The sequence below is a fragment of the Alosa pseudoharengus genome, unplaced genomic scaffold (genome assembly GCF_046254945.1).
Source record: "Alosa pseudoharengus isolate Yale_2024_CS ecotype anadromous, Long Island Sound unplaced genomic scaffold, YU_APseudo_1.1 YU_APseudo_1.1_scf_18, whole genome shotgun sequence".
NCBI classification, from domain to species: Eukaryota; Metazoa; Chordata; class Actinopteri; order Clupeiformes; family Clupeidae; genus Alosa; species Alosa pseudoharengus.
The window spans coordinates 2943685-2963684 of record NW_027468650.1 but is presented as its reverse complement, the minus strand read 5'-3'; the positions used below and the strand labels follow the sequence as shown (position 1 = coordinate 2963684).

Below are 20000 nucleotides of genomic sequence, written 5' to 3'. Positions count from 1 at the left end.
CATACAGTACTGTAGCAAGGATGCACTGTGACATACAGTACTGTAGCAAGGATGCACTGTGACATACAGTACTGTAGCAAGGACTCTGGGTTTGGCTTCTAAAGGCACTGTTGTTATTTTTATCCAAGAAAGCTGTTAAAAATGGTTAAAATACAGAGAACCTTTAAAAAATATAAGAGATTTTTTATAATAAAAAACATTATATTTAGGATAAGGAGTGCTTTATAAAAAAAATAAGTCAAAACTCTATTACATTTTCTGACATCTATTATGTTAAGTCTTCCATAAGGGACTAGTGATCCCTATTGTCATGAGAAGCGTCTTGGTTGCCGTGGTGGTTCTAAGGTCACATAAAGGTCTTGGGCTTCTTCTGAAAGGAACAGCGGAACACAGACATGTGCATGAGGATGAAAGCGCTTGTGCTTTCCTCTTACTTTTATTTCAGGCAGGCTGTTACCACACACTGAACTTCTCTCCCACGCGCACAGGCACGCAGACACACACACACACACACACACACACACACACACACGCACACACAGACGCACGCGCACACACACACACACACACACACACGCACGCGCACACACACACACGCGCGCACGCACGCACGCACAAAAACACAAACACACACGCACACACACACACGCACGCGCACACACACACAGTGACTCACAGCCATGCACACAGCCATTACAAACACACACACACACACACACACACAAAGAAGCCTAAAAGAAGAAGAAAGGCAAGAGGGTGACATTGCCAGCTGCTAGTTCTCTGGGCCATGTGCATTTATTCCCTTGGTCTGAAGATTACAGGGAGAATGAGAGAGAGAGAAAGAGGGAGAGAGAGAAAGAGGGAGCAAGAGGGGGAGAGAGGAGGAGGAGGAAGAGAGGGAGACAGAGAGGGAGAGAGAGAGAGAGAGAGAGTCTTTAGAGAGTCCTAAATGTGCCCTGTGGTATCCAGCCCTCTGTGGACTAAGAGAGGGAGAGGGAGATAGACACACACACACACTAATGGCACCACACACACACACACACACACTAATGGCACGACACACACACACCACACACTAATGGCACGACACACACACACACACACACACACACACACTAATGGCACGACACACACATAACCCACACACACACACCAATGGCTGGACACACACACACGGCACAGACAGCACACTCAGATAACCCACACACACACCAATGGCACAACACTCACACACACACACACACACACACACACACACACACACACACACCGCACAGACGGCACACTCAGATAACCCACACACACACTAATGGCACAACACACACACACACACACCGCACAGACGGCACACTCAGATAACCCACACACACACTAATGGCACAACACACACACACACACACACACACACACACACCGCACAGACAGGCTTCCAGATGTGCCACGCAGGGCGTCTGCCAGAGAGAGGAGTCAGGGGACGACCCACGGAGGTCATAGGGGTCCTGCCACAGATGATGGACGTCACACACACACATCTGCTTGCACAACACCCCCCCTCCCTCTCTCTCTCTCTCTCTTTCTCCTTCCCTTTCTCTCTCACACACACATACACACATACATACACACACACACATACACACACACATACACACACACACACACACACACACACACACACACACACACACACACACACACACATACATACACACACACACACACACACACACAGTAGAGTAGAGTAGAATAGAATGCTGTAGAGTAGAGTAGAATAGAATGCTGTAGAGTAGAGTAAAGTAGAGATGAGTGGAGTAGAGATGAGTACAGTAGAGTAGAGATGAGTACAGTAGAGATGAGTAAAGTAGAGATGAGTAGAGTAGAGTAGAGATGAGTAGAGTAGAGATGAGTAAAGTAGAGATGAGTAGAGTAGAGTAGAGATGAGTAGAGTAGAGTAGAGATGAGTAGAGTAGAGATGAGTAAAGTAGAGATGAGTAGAGTAGAGTAGAGTACAGTAGAGTAGAGATGAGTAAAGTAGAGATGAGTAGAGTAAAGTAGAGATGAGTAGAGTAGAGTAGAGTAGAGATGAGTAGAGTAGAGTAGAGATGAGTAGAGTAGAGATGAGTAGAGATGAGTAAAGTACAGTAGAGATGAGTAGAGTAGAGATGAGTAAAGTAGAGATGAGTAGAGTAGAGTAGAGATGAGTAGAGTAGAGTAGAGTAGAGATGAGTAAAGTAGAGATGAGTAGAGTAGAGATGAGTAGAGATGAGTAGAGTAGAGTAGAGATGAGTAGAGTAGAGATGAGTAGAGTAGAGTAGAGTAGAGATGAGTAGAGTAGAGATGAGTAAAGTAGAGATGAGTAGAGTAGAGTAGAGATGAGTAGAGTAGAGTAGAGATGAGTAGAGTAGAGTAGAGATGAGTAGAGTAGAGATGAGTAGAGATGAGTAAAGTACAGTAGAGATGAGTAGAGTAGAGTAGAGTAGGCTAGAGTAGAGTAGAATAGAGTAGAGTAGAGATACAACTCTGATTGGTTGTTTTTGCTCTGTATGACTGTCAGTGAGAAATGTGTGTGTACGTTGTACTGTGTACAGTATATTCATATGCAGTATGTGCAGCGTTGTGAGGTCCTGCTCTCTGTGTCCATCTCGTAGATGACCTGTGCCAGTCCCTACCTGGAGCCTAAGCACGGCCGCCTGTCCTCCACCGAGACGTCGCAATCGCGCTCGTCCCACGAGGAGTACCGCAGCGAACCACAAGGGGGCGGCAGCAGCAGTGGCGGGGGCTCACCGGCCCGCAAGTCGGCCAGCCAGCGGCGCTCCTGGCAGGACCTGATCGAGACGCCGCTGACCAGCTCTGGCCTGCACTACCTGCAGACGCTGCCCCTGGAGGACTCGGTGTTCTGCGACGCGGGCGGAGGAGGGCTCTCCCCGGGGGAGGCCCGTCGTCAGTCCACGCTGCCCGCCCAGAGGAGCCTGATGGCGGACCACTACGGGCCGGCGGGGGGCGAGGGCTCCAGCGCTGCCCGAGGAGGTCTGGGCTTCGACCGGATGCTGCTGCTGCCTGACCCGGGGCTGGTGGCGGGGGGGAAGCCTCGGAGCTTCACGCTGCCGCGCGACAGCGGCCTCCACGCGCTCCTCACACCCTCCGCCAGCGTGGAGCAGCGCGACCCACTGCGCCGTGAGCTGGCCCGATGTCTGGACAACCCCAACGGTGAGTACCGCTGGCCCATCAGGGTGAGGGCCACAGGGCCAACAGCTCAGGGCCACCATCACAACAATGAGACCACCTCACGGGGTCACTCAAGTTCTTCTTGCAGTATGAAAGCATAGAATCCCCTTTTGGAATCCATATTTTCTATGGAATTACAGGATGTGTTTTCTGTAGAATTACAGGATGTTTAGCTGCACAAGTGTCCACAGAGTGTTAGCTGTAATTCCTTGTCGTTGGCTTTTTTCTGGCTCCATTAATGTAGGCTTCATTAAAGCATTGTGCTTGTATCAATTAAGACATAGAAAGAAACCTGACACCTACAGTGGGCATTACTTTGAAATGGCCACTTCAGTCGCGCATTACGCAGCGTGAAGCTGCGTGAAACTTTAGTACCACTTTCAGCCACTGTGCGTCGCTCTGTCAGTAGCCTGCCTGCCACCCCTTCTCCGCTTTTGATAGCCTACCGGTGCCACTCATTTCAGTAATTTGTTACAGTTCCTGAAGTATAAGTATATATAAGTATATAAGTATATATACTCTTTTGATCCCGTGAGGGAAATTTGGTCTCTGCATTTATCCCAATACGTGAATTAGTGAAACACACACAGCACACAGTGAGGTGAAGCACACACTAATACCGGCGCAGTGAGCTGCCTGCTACAACAGCGGCGCTCGGGGAGCAGTGAGGGGTTAGGTGCCTTGCTCAAGGGCACTTCAGCCGTGCCTACTGGTTGGGGTTCGAACCGGCAACCCTCTGGTTACAGGTCCAAAGTTAGTGTTATAGCCTACTTATCACAACGTTGTCAATCGCAAACGCTGCTTCATTTGCGGAGGACGAAGAGAAAGCACCTTTTTGCTACTGTGAAGAAGGAAGATGGATGAGAGTAACATAAACGTGTTTATATCTCCTATACGTTGTCATGCATACGTACTTTGACTTTCCGTACTTTTTGTTTATTTACTAGCAAACTTCATAGCTCACCTTGCTGCAGTCGTTGTGTTAACTTTGGCACAAGCTCAGCTAACAATACTCTGGTATCAGAACAAACGGCTGCAAATTTGGATCATGAATAACATCAGGCTGCTCACAGACCACTGTCCTCACAGCCCCTCTCAGTCCTGAGACGCTTGAAAAAGAGTGTGTGTAGACGTCAGCATTAGCACTACAAACATAAAGCCCTCCTTTGCTGTACCAAATTAGAACAGCAGTTTTGGTGTTTATCGGCCAGACACTGCAGACACACCCGCATCTTTCTGCCTCCGTCTCCCAGCAACCATCTCTCCCCAGCGTTGTGCCCACCACGACTCAGATGGACACTAAGATAATGACCAGGGTCAGAGATAGCCATATTACGCTCTTGTGTTCTCTCCATCGCCTGTTTTTCTCTGTCTCTCTCCATCTCTCTCCCTCTCTCTCTCATTCTCTCTATCCATCTCTCCCTCTCTCTATTTCTCCCTCTCTCTCTTTCTCTCTATCTCTCTTGTTCCATCTCTCTCTCTCTCTCTCTGTAATATTGAGGTGCCATAGGCCTCACTGGCTGTTCAGTCCTGTGTTCAGTAGGCTTGGGTATCGAATATCGAGAATTGGTTGGAACCGGGACTATCTTTGCGATTTTCCCGGAATCGTTCAAAAGTTTACATTTCGATTCCTAGTTTCGATTCCCAGTCCGCCGACCGGAAGAAGAAACGGCTGAACACCAACGAAGAAGCGCCCAACGGAAGTGTTTACAAAAACGAGTGAGTTAAGCATGGACAGTGTACGTCGGCGGTCCAAAGTGTGGCTTCACTTTTCAAAACAAAACGAAATATCGGCAAAATGCAACATTTGCGACAAGATTGTTTCGTGCATAGGAGGGTGCACGTCTAACATGATAAAACACCTCCTCCGAGTTCATGGAATAGAAATAAACGTGTGCCCCGTCTTTGACGCGCTGCGCCGACCGTCCTCTGCTGCCTCTTCCTCTGGCTCCGACCCCCAGCCTGGCATCGCAGTGACTGCACTGCAGTCGGAATCCGGTAAGTAAAACAATACATATACAATAAATGCTATGTCTTGCACCAATATTGAGGCGGCTAACAAATTAACCCACGTATTTTTTCTATAGACAATTTACGACCTGAGATAGCGAACGTTAGACAGGCTGGTGACTCCACGACTCCGCGATGTGCTGAGCCTACTCCGTTCACCATAGCGGCAAGGGGGAAGATGTCGGTGCAACAAAAGGAAGAGTGCCACAGAAAGGTCACTGCACACATCGTGAAAAGGCTGCATCCCTTTTCAGAGGTGGAATCACCAACATTTAGGTTAGTTAAGCAATAACGATAGAGCTAAGCTAATTGATACTGAGCTAAACAGTAAGAGCAACATTATATTTTTGTTTATGTTTTGCAGGGACTTGGCGAAAACTCTAAACCCCAAATACACACCACCTTCCAGGGACTACCTGTCAAACACATTAATCCCATCGTGGTACAAGGTTGAGAAGTCTAACATTATTACAGAGTTCAGTGAGGTCAGCTCTGTTGCACTCACATGTGATGGCTGGAGTAGCATCACACAGGACCACTACCTCACCATCACAGCACACTACATAGAGGAGGGCAAAATGCAGCAAAAAGTGCTAAAAACAAAGGCTGTGTACAGAGCACAGACCGGTTGTGTTGTAGCAGAGGAAATCGGTGATGTTCTGTCAGAGTTTGGCATATCTGATAAAATTGTTGCAGTCACTGTAGATAATGCTGCCAACATGGATGTGGCTATTAAGCGCCTGCGATTTGTGAAACTGTGCTGTTTCGCCCACACACTTAATTTAGCAGCACAAAGTCTATACTCCCTAAATTCAGTGAGTCAGTGGGTGGCCAAGGTCCGAACCATTGTTGTGTGGATGAAGAGGTGCTCGATGGCCAAGGTGGTTCTCGGGGAGAAGCAAGAACTTCTACGTAAGACACACAAACTTCACTTTATTTCATTGTTGTGCATTGACATGTAATGACTTTATACGTCTGATCTATCTTATTATTATTTATGAGCTCTGCAGAGTAGTACTACAGTATTTGAATCCAATTTTACAAAAGTATTGTTTGTCTCCTAATGAAAAGCATCTGTTACATGACTTAAAATTCATGTTCTTGTTTTTATCAGAGCTGCCTCGACATTCACTCATACTTGATGTGAGAACACGTTGGAACTCTCTGTACCTAATGCTGGAGAGATTCACAGAGCAGTACCCTGCCATTCAAGCAGCCAGCTTGGATCAACGGCTGAGAAAAAATATGGATAGGGACAGGTAGAGATAGCTACACCAGGCACATAACTGAAGCGTTTCATTCGCGACATGTAAAATCCATTTTAGAAGATTTTTTTTCGAACGTACGCACCGCTATCACCTCTGGTGTAGCTACTTCCATTGATTATAGTGGAAGCTAATTGTTGCAGCAGATGCTACGCGAACGGAATGCTTCAGTTACATACCTGGTGTAGCTCATACCTTAGAGTGAATATGAATGTGCTAATGTAGGGAGTGCATATGTTAGGTGTTTTGTTAAGAAAAAAAGAGAATATATCTAACTCCAATCTATGTGTTCTTAATTATTTTTCATACAGACTTGCTCGGCTAACTGAGGAGGATTTTAGGAAAGCTGAAGACTTCATCAACCTGATGAAGGTGCTCTACACCTCAACACTCTGCGTATCCTCCGAAAAGAGTCCCACATGCGGACAGATTCTGCCTATCCTCAAAAAGCTTGAGGCACACCTGGATGTAAAAGAGGGAGACACAGTCTTTGTGTCAAACCTTAAAAAACAGGTTTGGGGAAACCTATCCAAGCGCTACCAGGTAAGTGACTGAGGCAGTGCACCTGAAAAGAAATTGTTGTAGAATAGAAATATCCTGTGGCTTGTTAAAACATTTAAAGAACATGTGTTTTGCAGAATGATGAAATCAGGAACTTTCTCCAAGTGGCCACTGCGTTGGATCCACGCTTTAAACATAAATTGGATGATGACACCATCTGGGACCAGATCCAGAGAAAGCTGATTGAACAGGTGAAATGTCATTCATGCACAACTTTCCTTTTCAGCTATTAACATCTAAGATCTAAATGCTAATTATGTTCTTTGTAGTCAACAGAGGAAGACTGTGGAGCTGATGGGGACACCATGGAGTCTGAGAATGAGGATGAGGATGAGCACGAGGACGAGGAGAGTGTAAGTGTACGATAGCTGATATTATATAGGTTTTCAATTTAAATAATGATCATGCCTTTAATGGAGGTTTTCCCCTTTTTTTAGTGATAATACTGATTATACTGATGAACCTTTTGTTTTGTTTTTTAGCAACAGCCTCCCTGCAAACTGCCCAGGAAGACTCCACTGGAGGAGCTGTTCGCTGAGGAAGATGCACAGAACATAGTGTCACAGCAGAGCTCCATGTCCATCAAGAAACGAGTGGAGAGAGAGCTGCAGATATACCAGGAAGTTCCACCGGTCCTCATGTCTGAGGACCCTGCTGCATGGTGGTGGAACCAACAAAAGACATATCCTTTGCTGTCAAATCTTGCTTTCTCCTATTTATGCGTTCAAGCTTCTTCTACACCCAGCGAACGTGTGTTCTCCACAGCAGGAGACACTATCTGTCCAGAACGTGCACGCATCCTGCCTGAGAAGGCAGATATGATCATTTTCCTAAACAAAAACTGTTTATGATTTTATACTGTACCTGCTGCTAATCTGGACTGGGTTTTACAAGTTATTTCTTATTGTTTAAGTGCTATTCTGCACCAGGTTAGCTCATCAGTGGGAGCACTGGGTAACATGTTTAAGTACCTGCAGCATCATACACTCATGTGTACATGTATTTTCATGAGGTTTTCAAAAATAAAGCTCTCTTGAGGAAAGTGTATCCCTGAGAAAATATATTCATTATTTATAATATTTATATTCTAGTTCATCCATTTGATATTTATATTGTAGTTTAAAACAGCCCTGTGAGAAATTTGTAGTAAAGTTCATAAAAAGTAAAAGTTCATAGAATTAAAATTCATGGAGAAGGTCAGACTATTTCATTCAGAAAGACCGCTGGTTAGCTAAAATATCCTAAACTTTTTTTTGACCCTGCCTCTTAAAAAAATCGGAATCGAGAATCGTTAGGAACCGGAATCGAAACTAGGAATCGGAATTGGAATCGGAATCGTTCAAATTCAAACGATACCCAACCCTAGTGTTCAGCCATTGTAATCAAAAAGCAATTTCACCCCCCCCTCCCCTCCCCCCAACCCACACCCCCCACCCCCACCTCGTCTGCTCCTGCAAAACAATAAAGCGCACAGCTACAATTTAATAAAGCTTTTATAACTTTGCTCATTAAGAAATGGTGTAAGTAGGACACAGTCAAGTCTTTAATTGCCTGGCGTCTGCTCTTGTTTGGAGTACCTCCGATTTAGAGTGGCGAGTGTGGGAGTGGGGGGAAGTGCACAGAGTGGGCATTTTTCCAGCATTACAACTTTGCCCAAACTTTGTTCACACAGTTCACACTCACAGCCTCCAAAGTCTTTTGTCTTTTTCTCTAGTATGGGGTTACCATAGCAACCAAATGTATGTATGGTAGAATGGCATGCACTGTATGGTGTTCCCAGCACAGCCTGCACATTAGCATACATTACATACATTAGAAAGTGTTGAAGCACAGCTAAATGCATGGAATATGAATAGGTCTCCATTTATATGTGTAGCTCGTTCAGTCTGCTGGAGTAGAGCGCCTTCTTAGATATTGCACAGAAAAGTCCCTGAACTGCTTTCAATGTACAACTGTTATCTTTAATGCTTTAACGTTTTAGAGTATTTCAGTCTGGTCTATTCAGGTGTAGTATGTACTTGTTTAAAAGAGCCACTCCCGGATTCTTGCTGAAGGTAGTCATTCTGTAATGAACTTCATTTTTGGTTGTTCGGTCTTGGAATTGTGTGGCGACTATCCTCATTGACCTAATGACTGATTTCATTTGAAATGATTCCGTCGTGATCCTACCCCGATCTCATCTCCCTTACTCTCTCTCTTCCCCCCCCTCTCTCTCTCTCTCTCCCTCTCCTTCTCTCTCTTCCCCCCTCTCTCTCTCTCCCTCTCTTTCTCTCTCTTCTCCCCTCCTCTCTCTCTCTCTCTCTCCCTCTCTTTCTCTCTCTTCTCCCCCCCTCTCTCTCTCTCTCTCTCTCTCCCTCTCCTTCTCTCTATTCTCCCCCTCCTCTCTCTCTCTCTCCCTCTCCTTCTCTCTCTTCCCCCCCTCTCTCTCTCCCTCTCCTTCTCTCTCTTCCCCCTCTCTCTCTCTCCTCCACTCTCTTATCATGTTTATTTCCTCCGCAGCCTCATCCTTTCTCACTCTCCATCTGATATGGCTCCCCCTTGCTTACCTCCTCTCTCTCTCTCTCTCTTTTCACTGCAGTTGCTTCTCTCTGTCTCTGTTACCTCTCTCTCTCTCTCTCTCTCTCTCTCTCTCTCTCTCTCTCTCTCTATCTGCCTCTCCATCTCCTACTCTGGCTCTGTGCTCTCCCCTCTGTGGATCAGATCAACCCAATTTATATGCCTCAGTGTCTCCATTCCATTTCTCTCTCTCTTTCCTTCTCTCTTTCTCTCTCTCTTTCTTTCTCTCTCTCTCTCTCTCTCTCTCTCTCTCTCTTTCCTTCTCTCTTTCTCTCTCTCTCTTTCCTTCTCTCTCTCTGTCTCTATCTCTCTCTATCCTTCTTTCTTTCTCTCTCTCTCTCTCTCTCTCTCTCTTTCCTACTCTGTGCTTTCCCTTTGTCACTATGAAGTCAACTTCACGCTAAGTGGAAAAAAGGTGTTGGAACCGCTAAGGACAACAGAGCACAGAGGCTCCTTCAGAACCTTCAGACATTCTTTAGGACTTTTCATCAGATCTTTCTACAAGGTTCCACTGCAGGGATTGGCCAAAGAGCCATAGAATCTTCCAGAGAATCTTCTCCTAGACTCTCTCTCTGTCTCTCTCTCTGTCTCTCTCTCTGTCTCTCTCTCTCTGCATCCTGTCAGTGCCATCTCGTCCTCCACTCACTGATCCCAGACTAAGGGCCATGACAGTAGAGAGGCGAGTGAAAGCCAGGAGACAGCCCCCCCCCCCCCCCCCCCCGCCCCCCCAAACTAACTGACCAAAGCCCGGTCCACTCAGCTCGTCTCTCTCACCCAGCTGCCTCGGCTGCCGTAGGGGACTGTTTTCTCTTCTCCGTGTCTGTTATCTTGTTTTCGTTTCTCATTTGCATGTTCATTTCTTTCTTCCTCTCTCTCTCTACCCCCCCCCCCCCCCCCAGACCGTGTGCTTGTCTATATTTGAAGTTGATGGAGGTGTTTAGGACATTTCTTGCTTTCTCTCTCTCTATCTCTCTCTCTCTCTCTCTCTCTCTCTCTCTTTCTATATCTCTCTCTGTGCGTGGGGGTGGATGTTAGTCATCTCCCAGTCTCTCTAGCTCTCTTTCTTTCTCGAGCCCCAGCTTGCCTGATCTGCTCTGCTCTCCTCTGCTCTGTTCTGCTGCTCTGCTGCTCTGCTGCTCTGCTGTTCTGCTGTTCTGCTGCTCTGCTCTGCTGCTCTGCTGCTCTGTTCTGCTGCTCTGCTGCTCTGCTGCTCTGCTGCTCTGTTCTGCTGTTCTGCTGTTCTGCTCTGCTGCTCTGCTGTTCTGCTGTTCTGCTGTTCTGCTCTGCTGCTCTGCTGCTCTGTTCTGCTGTTCTGCTCTGCTGCTCTGCTGTTCTGCTGTTCTGCTCTGCTGCTCTGCTGCTCTGCTGCTCTGTTCTGCTCTGCTGCTCTGTTCTGCTGCTCTGTTCTGCTCTGCTGCTCTGTTCTGCTGTTCTGCTGCTCTGCTGCTCTGCTGCTCTGCTGCTCTGTTCTGCTGCTCTGCTCTGCTGCTCTGCTCTGTTCTGCTGCTCTGTTCTGCTGCTCTGCTGCTCTGCTGTTCTGCTGCTCTGCTGCTCTGCTGCTCTGTTCTGCTGTTCTGCTGCTCTGCTGCTCTGCTGCTCTGCTGCTCTGTTCTGCTGCTCTGCTGCTCTGTTCTGCTGCTCTGCTGCTCTGTTCTGCTGCTCTGCTGCTCTGCTCTGCTGCTCTGTTCTGCTGCTCTGTTCTGCTGCTCTGCTGCTCTGCTGCTCTGTTCTGCTGCTCTGCTGCTCTGCTGCTCTGCTGTTCTGCTGCTCTGCTCTGCTCTGCTCTGCTGTTCTGCTGTTCTGCTGCTCTGCTGTTCTGCTGCTCTGCTGCTCTGCTCTGCTCTGCTGTTCTGCTGCTCTGCTGCTCTGCTGCTCTGCTGCTCTGCTCTGCTGCTCTGCTCTGCTCGTTGGCACGCTGGCTGAGGGATGGAAAGTGTCAGAGACAATCGATTGTGATTCTAAGCCACACGTGTCCCCAGAGGAGGAGAGCAGCGGAGAGAGACGAGAGGAAGAGAGAGAGGGGGAGAGAGAGAGAGAGATAGAGGGGGAGAGGGAGAGAGAGAGAGAGAGGAAGGAAGTATAGAAAAAGACAAGAGAGAAAGGAGAGGGAGGGGGGGTGGGGGGAGAAGAAGAAAGGAAATGGGTGAGAGAGAGAGAGGGAGAAGAGAGAGAAAGACAGAGAGAGAGAGAGAGAGAGAGAGAGAGAGAGAGGGAAAATAAAAAATAAAAAGAGCAGTGCTGATTTAGTGGTTCCTGCAACATCACCAGGCAAATGTCAGAGTCAGAGGCAGATGTGTGGGCCATTAAGACTCATTCACTGCAGCCCCGGGAACATCTGATTAAAGTCCACCATGAAAGACGGCCTTTCTGCTGTGCCACTGCACTGCAGCGTGAGCTGAACCCACACAACTATTTCACAATCTGTCAAAGTAAAATAGAGGAGATGGTGTAATATTGAGCAGGGTGCTGCTTCAGAAATGAATCCCCTGGCTTAAGCCTTAATAAGATTGCAGTATTAATTAAAATAAGTGGGGGTACTTTTTGTTAATATCTTATGGTCATATCAGAAATTGCTAGCTGATACGATTGAGCCACTGTAAGGTCAGTTTTTTTAATGGCATAATTAGTTCACTGTGTAATAAGATAATAGATTTTCCTTTCTGACATTTTTAGGCAATATGATGTATGGTTGAATGTCCATGGCTCTCATATAAATGATTTAAAAGACTAAAGCGTGCATTTTGCTGGAATAAAATCCTTGTTAAATGAGACGCACAAAAAAAAGTTGGAGGCAGATGAAAATGTTGCCTCCTTTAACAAGCTGAACACTAGAGCTTGAAGTGAGATGAGAACGTTGGTGTTCTAATGGCACTAGAGGAAGAGCGCAAGATGCAGGATCTCTATGCCGTCAACTGTGGACATGAGCCTGCAATGCCTCTACTGCCCTCCTGTGGACGTTTTTGATAACACATCATATGACATACCCCCACCTCCCGCCCCATACAGCCTGGGGTAGAGGAAACCTCCGCCTCTCAAACACAAAAAACTCCAGTTAATCAGGTTGCTAATGAAAGACACACACACACACACACTCACACACACACACACACAAACCCACACACACACACACACACACACAAACCCTTGAGTGGGTTTGTCGACACATCCTGGCTGGGGACCAGCGAACTGCTCTGCCCAAACACAAGCCCAGCCGCACAGCTTCCAGCAGTCTCAGGCCAGGGTGAGACAGAGTCGCCATGGCGCCTGCTCAGCATGGAGATCACTTCCCAGCCTTAATTCCCTATTTGGGCCCGGAGACAGCGGCAGGCTGTGAGGAACGCCGCGGCCAAACTCGGGATGTCTCTGTTCGGTGCTCTGTTTTGGGGCTACGGTTTGGGGTTGGCTATAATGATTTCTGCTAGATGGTGTGTTTCTTTGGTGTGGTTGTGTGTCTTGAGTTGGCACACAGAGAGCTCTGCACATCTCTGCAGGTGTGTGTGGGCGTGCGATCGTGACCATGCCGACTCTGGAGGCGTGAAAAGAACATTGCCCTTCTCTTCTGCGTCCACTGATGCAGTCACACACACACACACACACACACACACACACACAAAGGACCAGAACTACACCACTGCATAGCAGAGATGACAACAACCAGTGATTAGACACTGCAGAGAGAAAGACAGAGAGAGAGAGAAAGAAAGAAAGAAAGAAAGAGAGAAAATCTAACATGTATGTGTTCAGACTTATTGTATAACTGCTTTGGCAATATAAGAGCTCGTCATGCCAATAAAGCATTCTTAAATTGAATTGAGAGAGACAAATAGAGAAAGAGGGAGAGAGAGAGACAGAGACACAGAGAGAAAGAGAGAGAGAAAGAGAGAGAGAGGTGTCAGAGGTGGGGTTGAGTCCACATCCGTTCCCCATCCATCATGGAGGACTCCACAGTGACCACACTGCACTGCACTGGCCTGTACTGACGCGCCTGACGGGCTGCTGTACTGACGTGCCCTGACGGGCTGTCACGCTGCGCTCTGTGACACATCAGTGACCACACTGCACTGCACTGGCCTGTACTGACGCGCCTGACGGGCTGCTGTACTGACGTGCCCTGACGGGCTGTCACGCTGCGCTCTGTGACACATCAGTGACCACACTGCACTGCACTGGCCTGTACTGACACGCCCTGACGGGCTGTCACGCTGTCACGCGGCGCTCTGTGACACATCTGATTTTGCGCCGGCCCAGGTGGGCTGCTATCGTCATGGGAACGGCAGACTGGGTGGCAGACCTGCCGCACACAGCCGCACGGCTCCGTCTCAATCACAGACGTCTCTGAACGCAGTGACTGGGCAGCACCAGTGGACGCTGGTCATTCATTTTTTTATGATGACAGGACATTGTGGAATTGTAATTATATTCCCAAACAGACTTCCTCTGACAGTTGACCAGTCTCCTCACAGCGGTCTTCCTCAACAGAGTACTTAGTAATTGATTGTATTTAATTTTGTGATGACGTTATCCAAAATTTATCATAGTAGAAAGAAGGGTTATTTGTTCTCCTTGGAAACCCAGACAGATCAGGGTCAGAGGGCTTGGAGACTCCTTCAGGATGTGTCCGTCTGCGTGCAGATGCGCTTCTCAGATGGATTGAGATGCATGTGCATATTAGTTTCCACACGGTCAGCCGATGTGACTGTTTGGGGTCATGGAGGGGAAATGAGCGGAGCCGGGCCTAGTCGGGGAGTGCAGGCCGGCCGGCCGGCCGTTCATGAGCGACTTCACCCTCCCTCCCCCTACTCGTGCAGGCCTAATGGCATCAAGTTTAAGGCTGAATGAAGGACTCCTCACCTCACGACCCAGAGAGGGAGAGAAACACCTTCTGTCTGTGTGCAGTGTTGGGAACGTTACTTTAAAAAAGTAATTAGTTATAGTTACTCACTACTTGTTCCAAAAAGTAACTGAGTTAGTAACTGAATTTGTCTATGATAAGAGTAACTCGTTACCAGGGAAAGTAACTATTTGCGTTACTGTTAAAAAAAAAGTTGCTATATGTCAAAGAATTTGGATTTTTTGAGCAGTTTTCAAAAGCGAGTTGAAATTAGTAGAACAGACAGGTGTTTGTAGGCTACATAACTTTCGATATTTATTAGATTTATAGATAGATAAATAGATAGATAGATACTTTATTGATCCACAAGGGGAAATTCAAGATATTACACATCAACAGACCTATGGTGGACTTCAGCCTGTGTCATAGGTTTTTGTTGTGAGGCAGAAAGATCTAGCTTTTGCTGCTTGGAGGACTTTGCTCCGAGTCCTTCTTTGCTAGTGGATGGCGAGCTATCATCTGTGGTGGAGGTAGGCTATCGGTGTTTTTGGCCACTAGCTTTAGATGCGTGTGTGAGATGCCTCATTAAAGGAGAATTCCGGTGTGATTTTGACCTAAAGTGTTTTGAAACATGATACCGAGTGTGAACGTATGTCTCATAGCCCATCTCGGCTTGTCCCCTGCACTCCGAAATCTGTCGCTAGTTAGCCGATGCTACCAACAAGGCGGTCAATGGTGGTGCCTCGGCATCGGCATAGCCATGCAAATAAATCACTGTTTTACACCATTTACGAGGCTCAATGTATCTCCACACTTCATTGGTAGACTTCCAAGGGCCCTGACATTTAAAACGAGACATTGAGAACTTTGAAAAAGCACTGGTAGTTTACTTACAAGACAATTTATACAGACAGTATCTTCTCGAAGTTTAGCGTTTGCAGCCATCTTGAATTTAGTCACGATAAGTCGAGCGACGAGTAAGAATGAACAGGTATGATAAGGGATCAGATTCCAAAAATAATTCTGTGGAAATGCATGGATTCCAGTTGCTGCTACTGGAAGAAACTGGAATCCATGCATTTCCACAGAATTATTTTTGGAATCTGATCCCTTATCATACCTGTTCATTCTTACTCGTCGCTCGACTTATCGTGACTAAATTCAAGATGGCTGCAAACGCTAAACTTCGAGAAGATACTGTCTGTATAAATCTATAAATCGTCTTGTAAGTAAACTACCAGTGCTTTTTCAAAGTTCTCAATGTCTCGTTTTAAATGTCAGGGCCCTTGGAAGTCTACCAATGAAGTGTGGAGATACATTGAGCCTCGTAAATGGTGTAAAACAGTGATTTATTTGCATGGCTATGCCGATGCCGAGGCACCACCATTGACCGCCTTGTTGGTAGCATCGGCTAACTAGCGACAGATTTCGGAGTGCAGGGGACAAGCCGAGATGGGCTATGAGACATACGTTCACACTCGGTATCATGTTTCAAAACACTTTAGGTCAAAATCACACCGGAATTCTCCTTTAAATTAGAGTTGCTTACAACGGATGTCGACAAAGTCTTCGCTCCTGGACATAATACACATTACATGCACGTTCTTGCCTTTGACCACAATGAATTTGAAGTAGTGCTTATATCTCCACCTTGAAAATGCCAACTTTTCATCGGATTGCTCCTGACCTCTGCTGTTTCGTCGAATCTCTACTTTAGCTGTTGCGTGTGTGGCGCCTGTGCTGGCAATTGTGTAAAAACACTGGCTCTGATTGGCTATCATGAAACATGACTCTGCCTTAGCCAATCATAATCGCTTACGTCGTTATTAACCCACCTTCTCACTAGCTGTGAGCCAGGGATGCGTTCGGATTACACAGTTTATTCAATCAATGCAAAGTAAGTAACGCACCGCATTTCATGTCCAGTATCGTTAACAGCATTGTAACGTTGTAAAAAGTAATTAATTAGATTACTCCGTTACTGAAAAAATAAAGTTGTTACCTAATGCCGTTCTTTTAAATGGCGTTATTCCAAACACTGCTCGTGTGATAGTGGGTAACTCTCCACCTTCTGTCTCGTGTGATAGTGGGTAACTCTCCACCTTCTCTCTCGTGTGATAGTGGGTAACTCTCGTCTCGTGTGATAGTGGGTAACTCTCGTCTCGTGTGATAGTGGGTAACTCTCCACCTTCTGTTTTGTGTGATAGTGGGTAACTCTCGTCTCGTGTGATAGTGGGGGACTCTCCACCTTCTCTCTCGTGTGATAGTGGGTAACTCTCGTCTCGTGTGATAGTGGGGAACTCTCCACCTTCTGTCTCGTGTGATAGTGGGGAACTCTCCACCTTCTGTCTCGTGTGATAGTGGGTAACTCTCGTCTCGTGTGATAGTGGGGAACTCTCCACCTTCTCTCTCGTGTGATAGTGGGTAACTCTCGTCTCGTGTGATAGTGGGGAACTCTCCACCTTCTGTCTCGTGTGATAGTGGGGAACTCTCCACCTTCTGTCTCGTGTGATAGTGGGTAACTCTCGTCTCGTGTGATAGTGGGGAACTCTCGTCTCGTGTGATAGTGGGGAACTCTCCACCTTCTGTCTCGTGTGATAGTGGGGAACTCTCCACCTTCTCTCTCGTGTGATAGTGGGGAACTCTCCACCTTCTGCCTCGTGTGATAGTGGGGAACTCTCGTCTCGTGTGATAGTGGGGAACTCCACCTTCTGTCTCGTGTGATAGTGGGAAAATCCACCTTCTGTCTCGTGTTATAGTGGGTAACTCTCGTCTCGTGTGATAGTGGGGAACTCTCCACCTTCTGTCTCGTGTGATAGTGGGTAACTCTCGTCTCGTGTGATAGTGGGTAACTCTCGTCTCGTGTGATAGTGGGTAACTCTCGTCTCGTGTGATAGTGGGGAACTCTCCACCTTCTGTCTCGTGTGATAGTGGGTAACTCTCGTCTTGTGTGATAGTGGGTAACTCTCGTCTCGTGTGATAGTGGGTAACTCTCGTCTCATGTGATAGTGGGGAACTCTCCACCTTCTCTCTCGTGTGATAGTGGGTAACTCTCGTCTCGTGTGATAGTGGGGAACTCTCCACCTTCTGTCTCGTGTGATAGTGGGGAACTCTCGTCTCTTGTGATAGTGGGTAACTCCACCTTCTGTCTCGTGTGATAGTGGGAAACTCCACCTTCTGTCTCGTGTTATAGTGGGTAACTCTCGTCTCGTGTGATAGTGGGGAACTCTCCACCTTCTGTCTCGTGTGATAGTGGGTAACTCTCGTCTCGTGTGATAGTGGGTAACTCTCGTCTCGTGTGATAGTGGGTAACTCTCGTCTCGTGTGATAGTGGGGCACTCTCCACCTTCTCTCTCGTGTGATAGTGGGTAACTCTCGTCTCGTGTGATAGTGGGGAACTCTCCACCTTCTCTCTCGTGTGATAGTGGGTAACTCTCGTCTCGTGTGATAGTGGGGAACTCTCCACCTTCTGTCTCGTGTGATAGTGGGGAACTCTCCACCTTCTGTCTCGTGTGATAGTGGGTAACTCTCGTCTCGTGTGATAGTGGGTAACTCTCGTCTCGTGTGATAGTGGGGAACTCTCCACCTTCTCTCTCGTGTGATAGTGGGTAACTCTCGTCTCGTGTGATAGTGGGGAACTCTCCACCTTCTGTCTCGTGTGATAGTGGGGAACTCTCCACCTTCTGTCTCGTGTGATAGTGGGTAACTCTCGTCTCGTGTGATAGTGGGGAACTCTCGTCTCGTGTGATAGTGGGGAACTCTCCACCTTCTGTCTCGTGTGATAGTGGGGAACTCTCCACCTTCTCTCTTGTGTGATAGTGGGTAACTCTCGTCTCGTGTGATAGTGGGGAACTCTCCACCTTCTGCCTCGTGTGATAGTGGGGAACTCTCGTCTCGTGTGATAGTGGGGAACTCCACCTTCTGTCTCGTGTGATAGTGGGAAACTCCACCTTCTGTCTCGTGTTATAATGGGTAACTCTCGTCTCGTGTGATAGTGGGGAACTCTCCACCTTCTGTCTCGTGTGATAGTGGGTAACTCTCGTCTCGTGTGATAGTGGGTAACTCTCGTCTCGTGTGATAGTGGGTAACTCTCGTCTCGTGTGATAGTGGGGAACTCTCCACCTTCTGTCTCGTGTGATAGTGGGTAACTCTCGTCTTGTGTGATAGTGGGTAACTCTCGTCTCGTGTGATAGTGGGTAACTCTCGTCTCATGTGATAGTGGGGAACTCTCCACCTTCTCTCTCGTGTGATAGTGGGTAACTCTCGTCTCGTGTGATAGTGGGGAACTCTCCACCTTCTGTCTCGTGTGATAGTGGGGAACTCTCCACCTTCTGTCTCGTGTGATAGTGGGTAACTCTCGTCTCGTGTGATAGTGGGTAACTCTCGTCTCGTGTGATAGTGGGGAACTCTCCACCTTCTCTCTCGTGTGATAGTGGGTAACTCTCGTCTCGTGTGATAGTGGGGAACTCTCCACCTTCTGTCTCGTGTGATAGTGGGGAACTCTCCACCTTCTGTCTCGTGTGATAGTGGGTAACTCTCGTCTCGTGTGATAGTGGGGAACTCTCGTCTCGTGTGATAGTGGGGAACTCTCCACCTTCTCTCTCGTGTGATAGTGGGTAACTCTCGTCTCGTGTGATAGTGGGTAACTCTCGTCTCGTGTGATAGTGGGGAACTCTCCACCTTCTGCCTCGTGTGATAGTGGGTAACTCTCGTCTCGTGTGATAGTGGGGAACTCCACCTTCTGTCTTGTGTAATAGTGGGGAACTCCACCTTCTGTCTCGTGTTATAGTGGGGAACTCTCCATCAGGCTCAAACCAGCAGCCTCGGCATCGGGTGTCCGGCTGCCCCAAATTAGTGACTAGCTGAATAACCATATCCACTAGCTACTGCACTTCTTTTTCAAAGCAAAACTTTATTGAGTTTCACTCGAGAAGCCCTGTCTGCACAAATCACCGAAAAGATTCCCTCCTCAGCAAAACATGCATCTTCAAAGCTGAACATAATGTCTTGGAACTGAAAGTTTCATGCCAACGGTACTTCAAAGGATTCTTAGTTGACCCTAAAGTGCTTCTTCTCCACAGAGCTCAGAAGGGTTTCTATTGTGTCTGAGGTTGTTTTCTGCAGTAGAGAGCGGAGCCTGTTAGAGTTTCTCTCAATTGCTAAAACACTAAAACCTATTGACTGAACAAAGTTTCTTAGTTGCCTGAACTCATTTAGCTAATTGTTCAGTCTGTCAATACCTTAAACCATTTCACATACTGTACAACACAATTTGCAGATCTCACTTACACTTTTCAGCAATACTCTAAACACATTCTCATTCTCAAAACACACTCTGCACTCTAATGCACATGTCATCCATACTGGTAAACACAAGTGGCAACAATTACAGTAAATACAAATAGAGCAGCAGACATGTCATTGATTAAACACAGACACTCAAAATTATTTTCACTTGTTTCAAATGATGTGACAACCAATATAAACCAGTTCAGAGAGCAAAGAGGTTGTTGAAGGTGGGAAAATATCGCTTGCGATGTCGACAGAGTGCTCTG

The 20000-nt window shown here is 47.2% G+C and overlaps 1 protein-coding gene across 1 annotated transcript in view; it reads left to right on the top strand.

Annotated features, from left to right (window-relative positions):
• cnksr2a (connector enhancer of kinase suppressor of Ras 2a) overlaps positions 1-20000 on the top strand; it is a 74489-nt gene that overhangs the window by 50987 nt on the left and 3502 nt on the right. The window contains exons 15-34 of the mRNA XM_076291404.1: positions 2646-3114; positions 6069-6144; positions 6809-7040; positions 7136-7249; positions 7328-7411; positions 7541-7901; positions 16533-16535; positions 16653-16655; positions 16739-16797; positions 16893-16959; positions 17081-17163; positions 17317-17367; positions 17489-17539; positions 17639-17689; positions 17871-17921; positions 18077-18143; positions 18291-18373; positions 18527-18577; positions 18819-18821; positions 18973-19057. Of these exons, the coding sequence (XP_076147519.1) occupies positions 2646-3114; positions 6069-6144; positions 6809-7040; positions 7136-7249; positions 7328-7411; positions 7541-7901; positions 16533-16535; positions 16653-16655; positions 16739-16797; positions 16893-16959; positions 17081-17163; positions 17317-17367; positions 17489-17539; positions 17639-17689; positions 17871-17921; positions 18077-18143; positions 18291-18373; positions 18527-18577; positions 18819-18821; positions 18973-19057 (2044 nt within the window). The remainder of the gene's footprint in view (positions 1-2645; positions 3115-6068; positions 6145-6808; positions 7041-7135; positions 7250-7327; positions 7412-7540; positions 7902-16532; positions 16536-16652; positions 16656-16738; positions 16798-16892; positions 16960-17080; positions 17164-17316; positions 17368-17488; positions 17540-17638; positions 17690-17870; positions 17922-18076; positions 18144-18290; positions 18374-18526; positions 18578-18818; positions 18822-18972; positions 19058-20000) is intronic.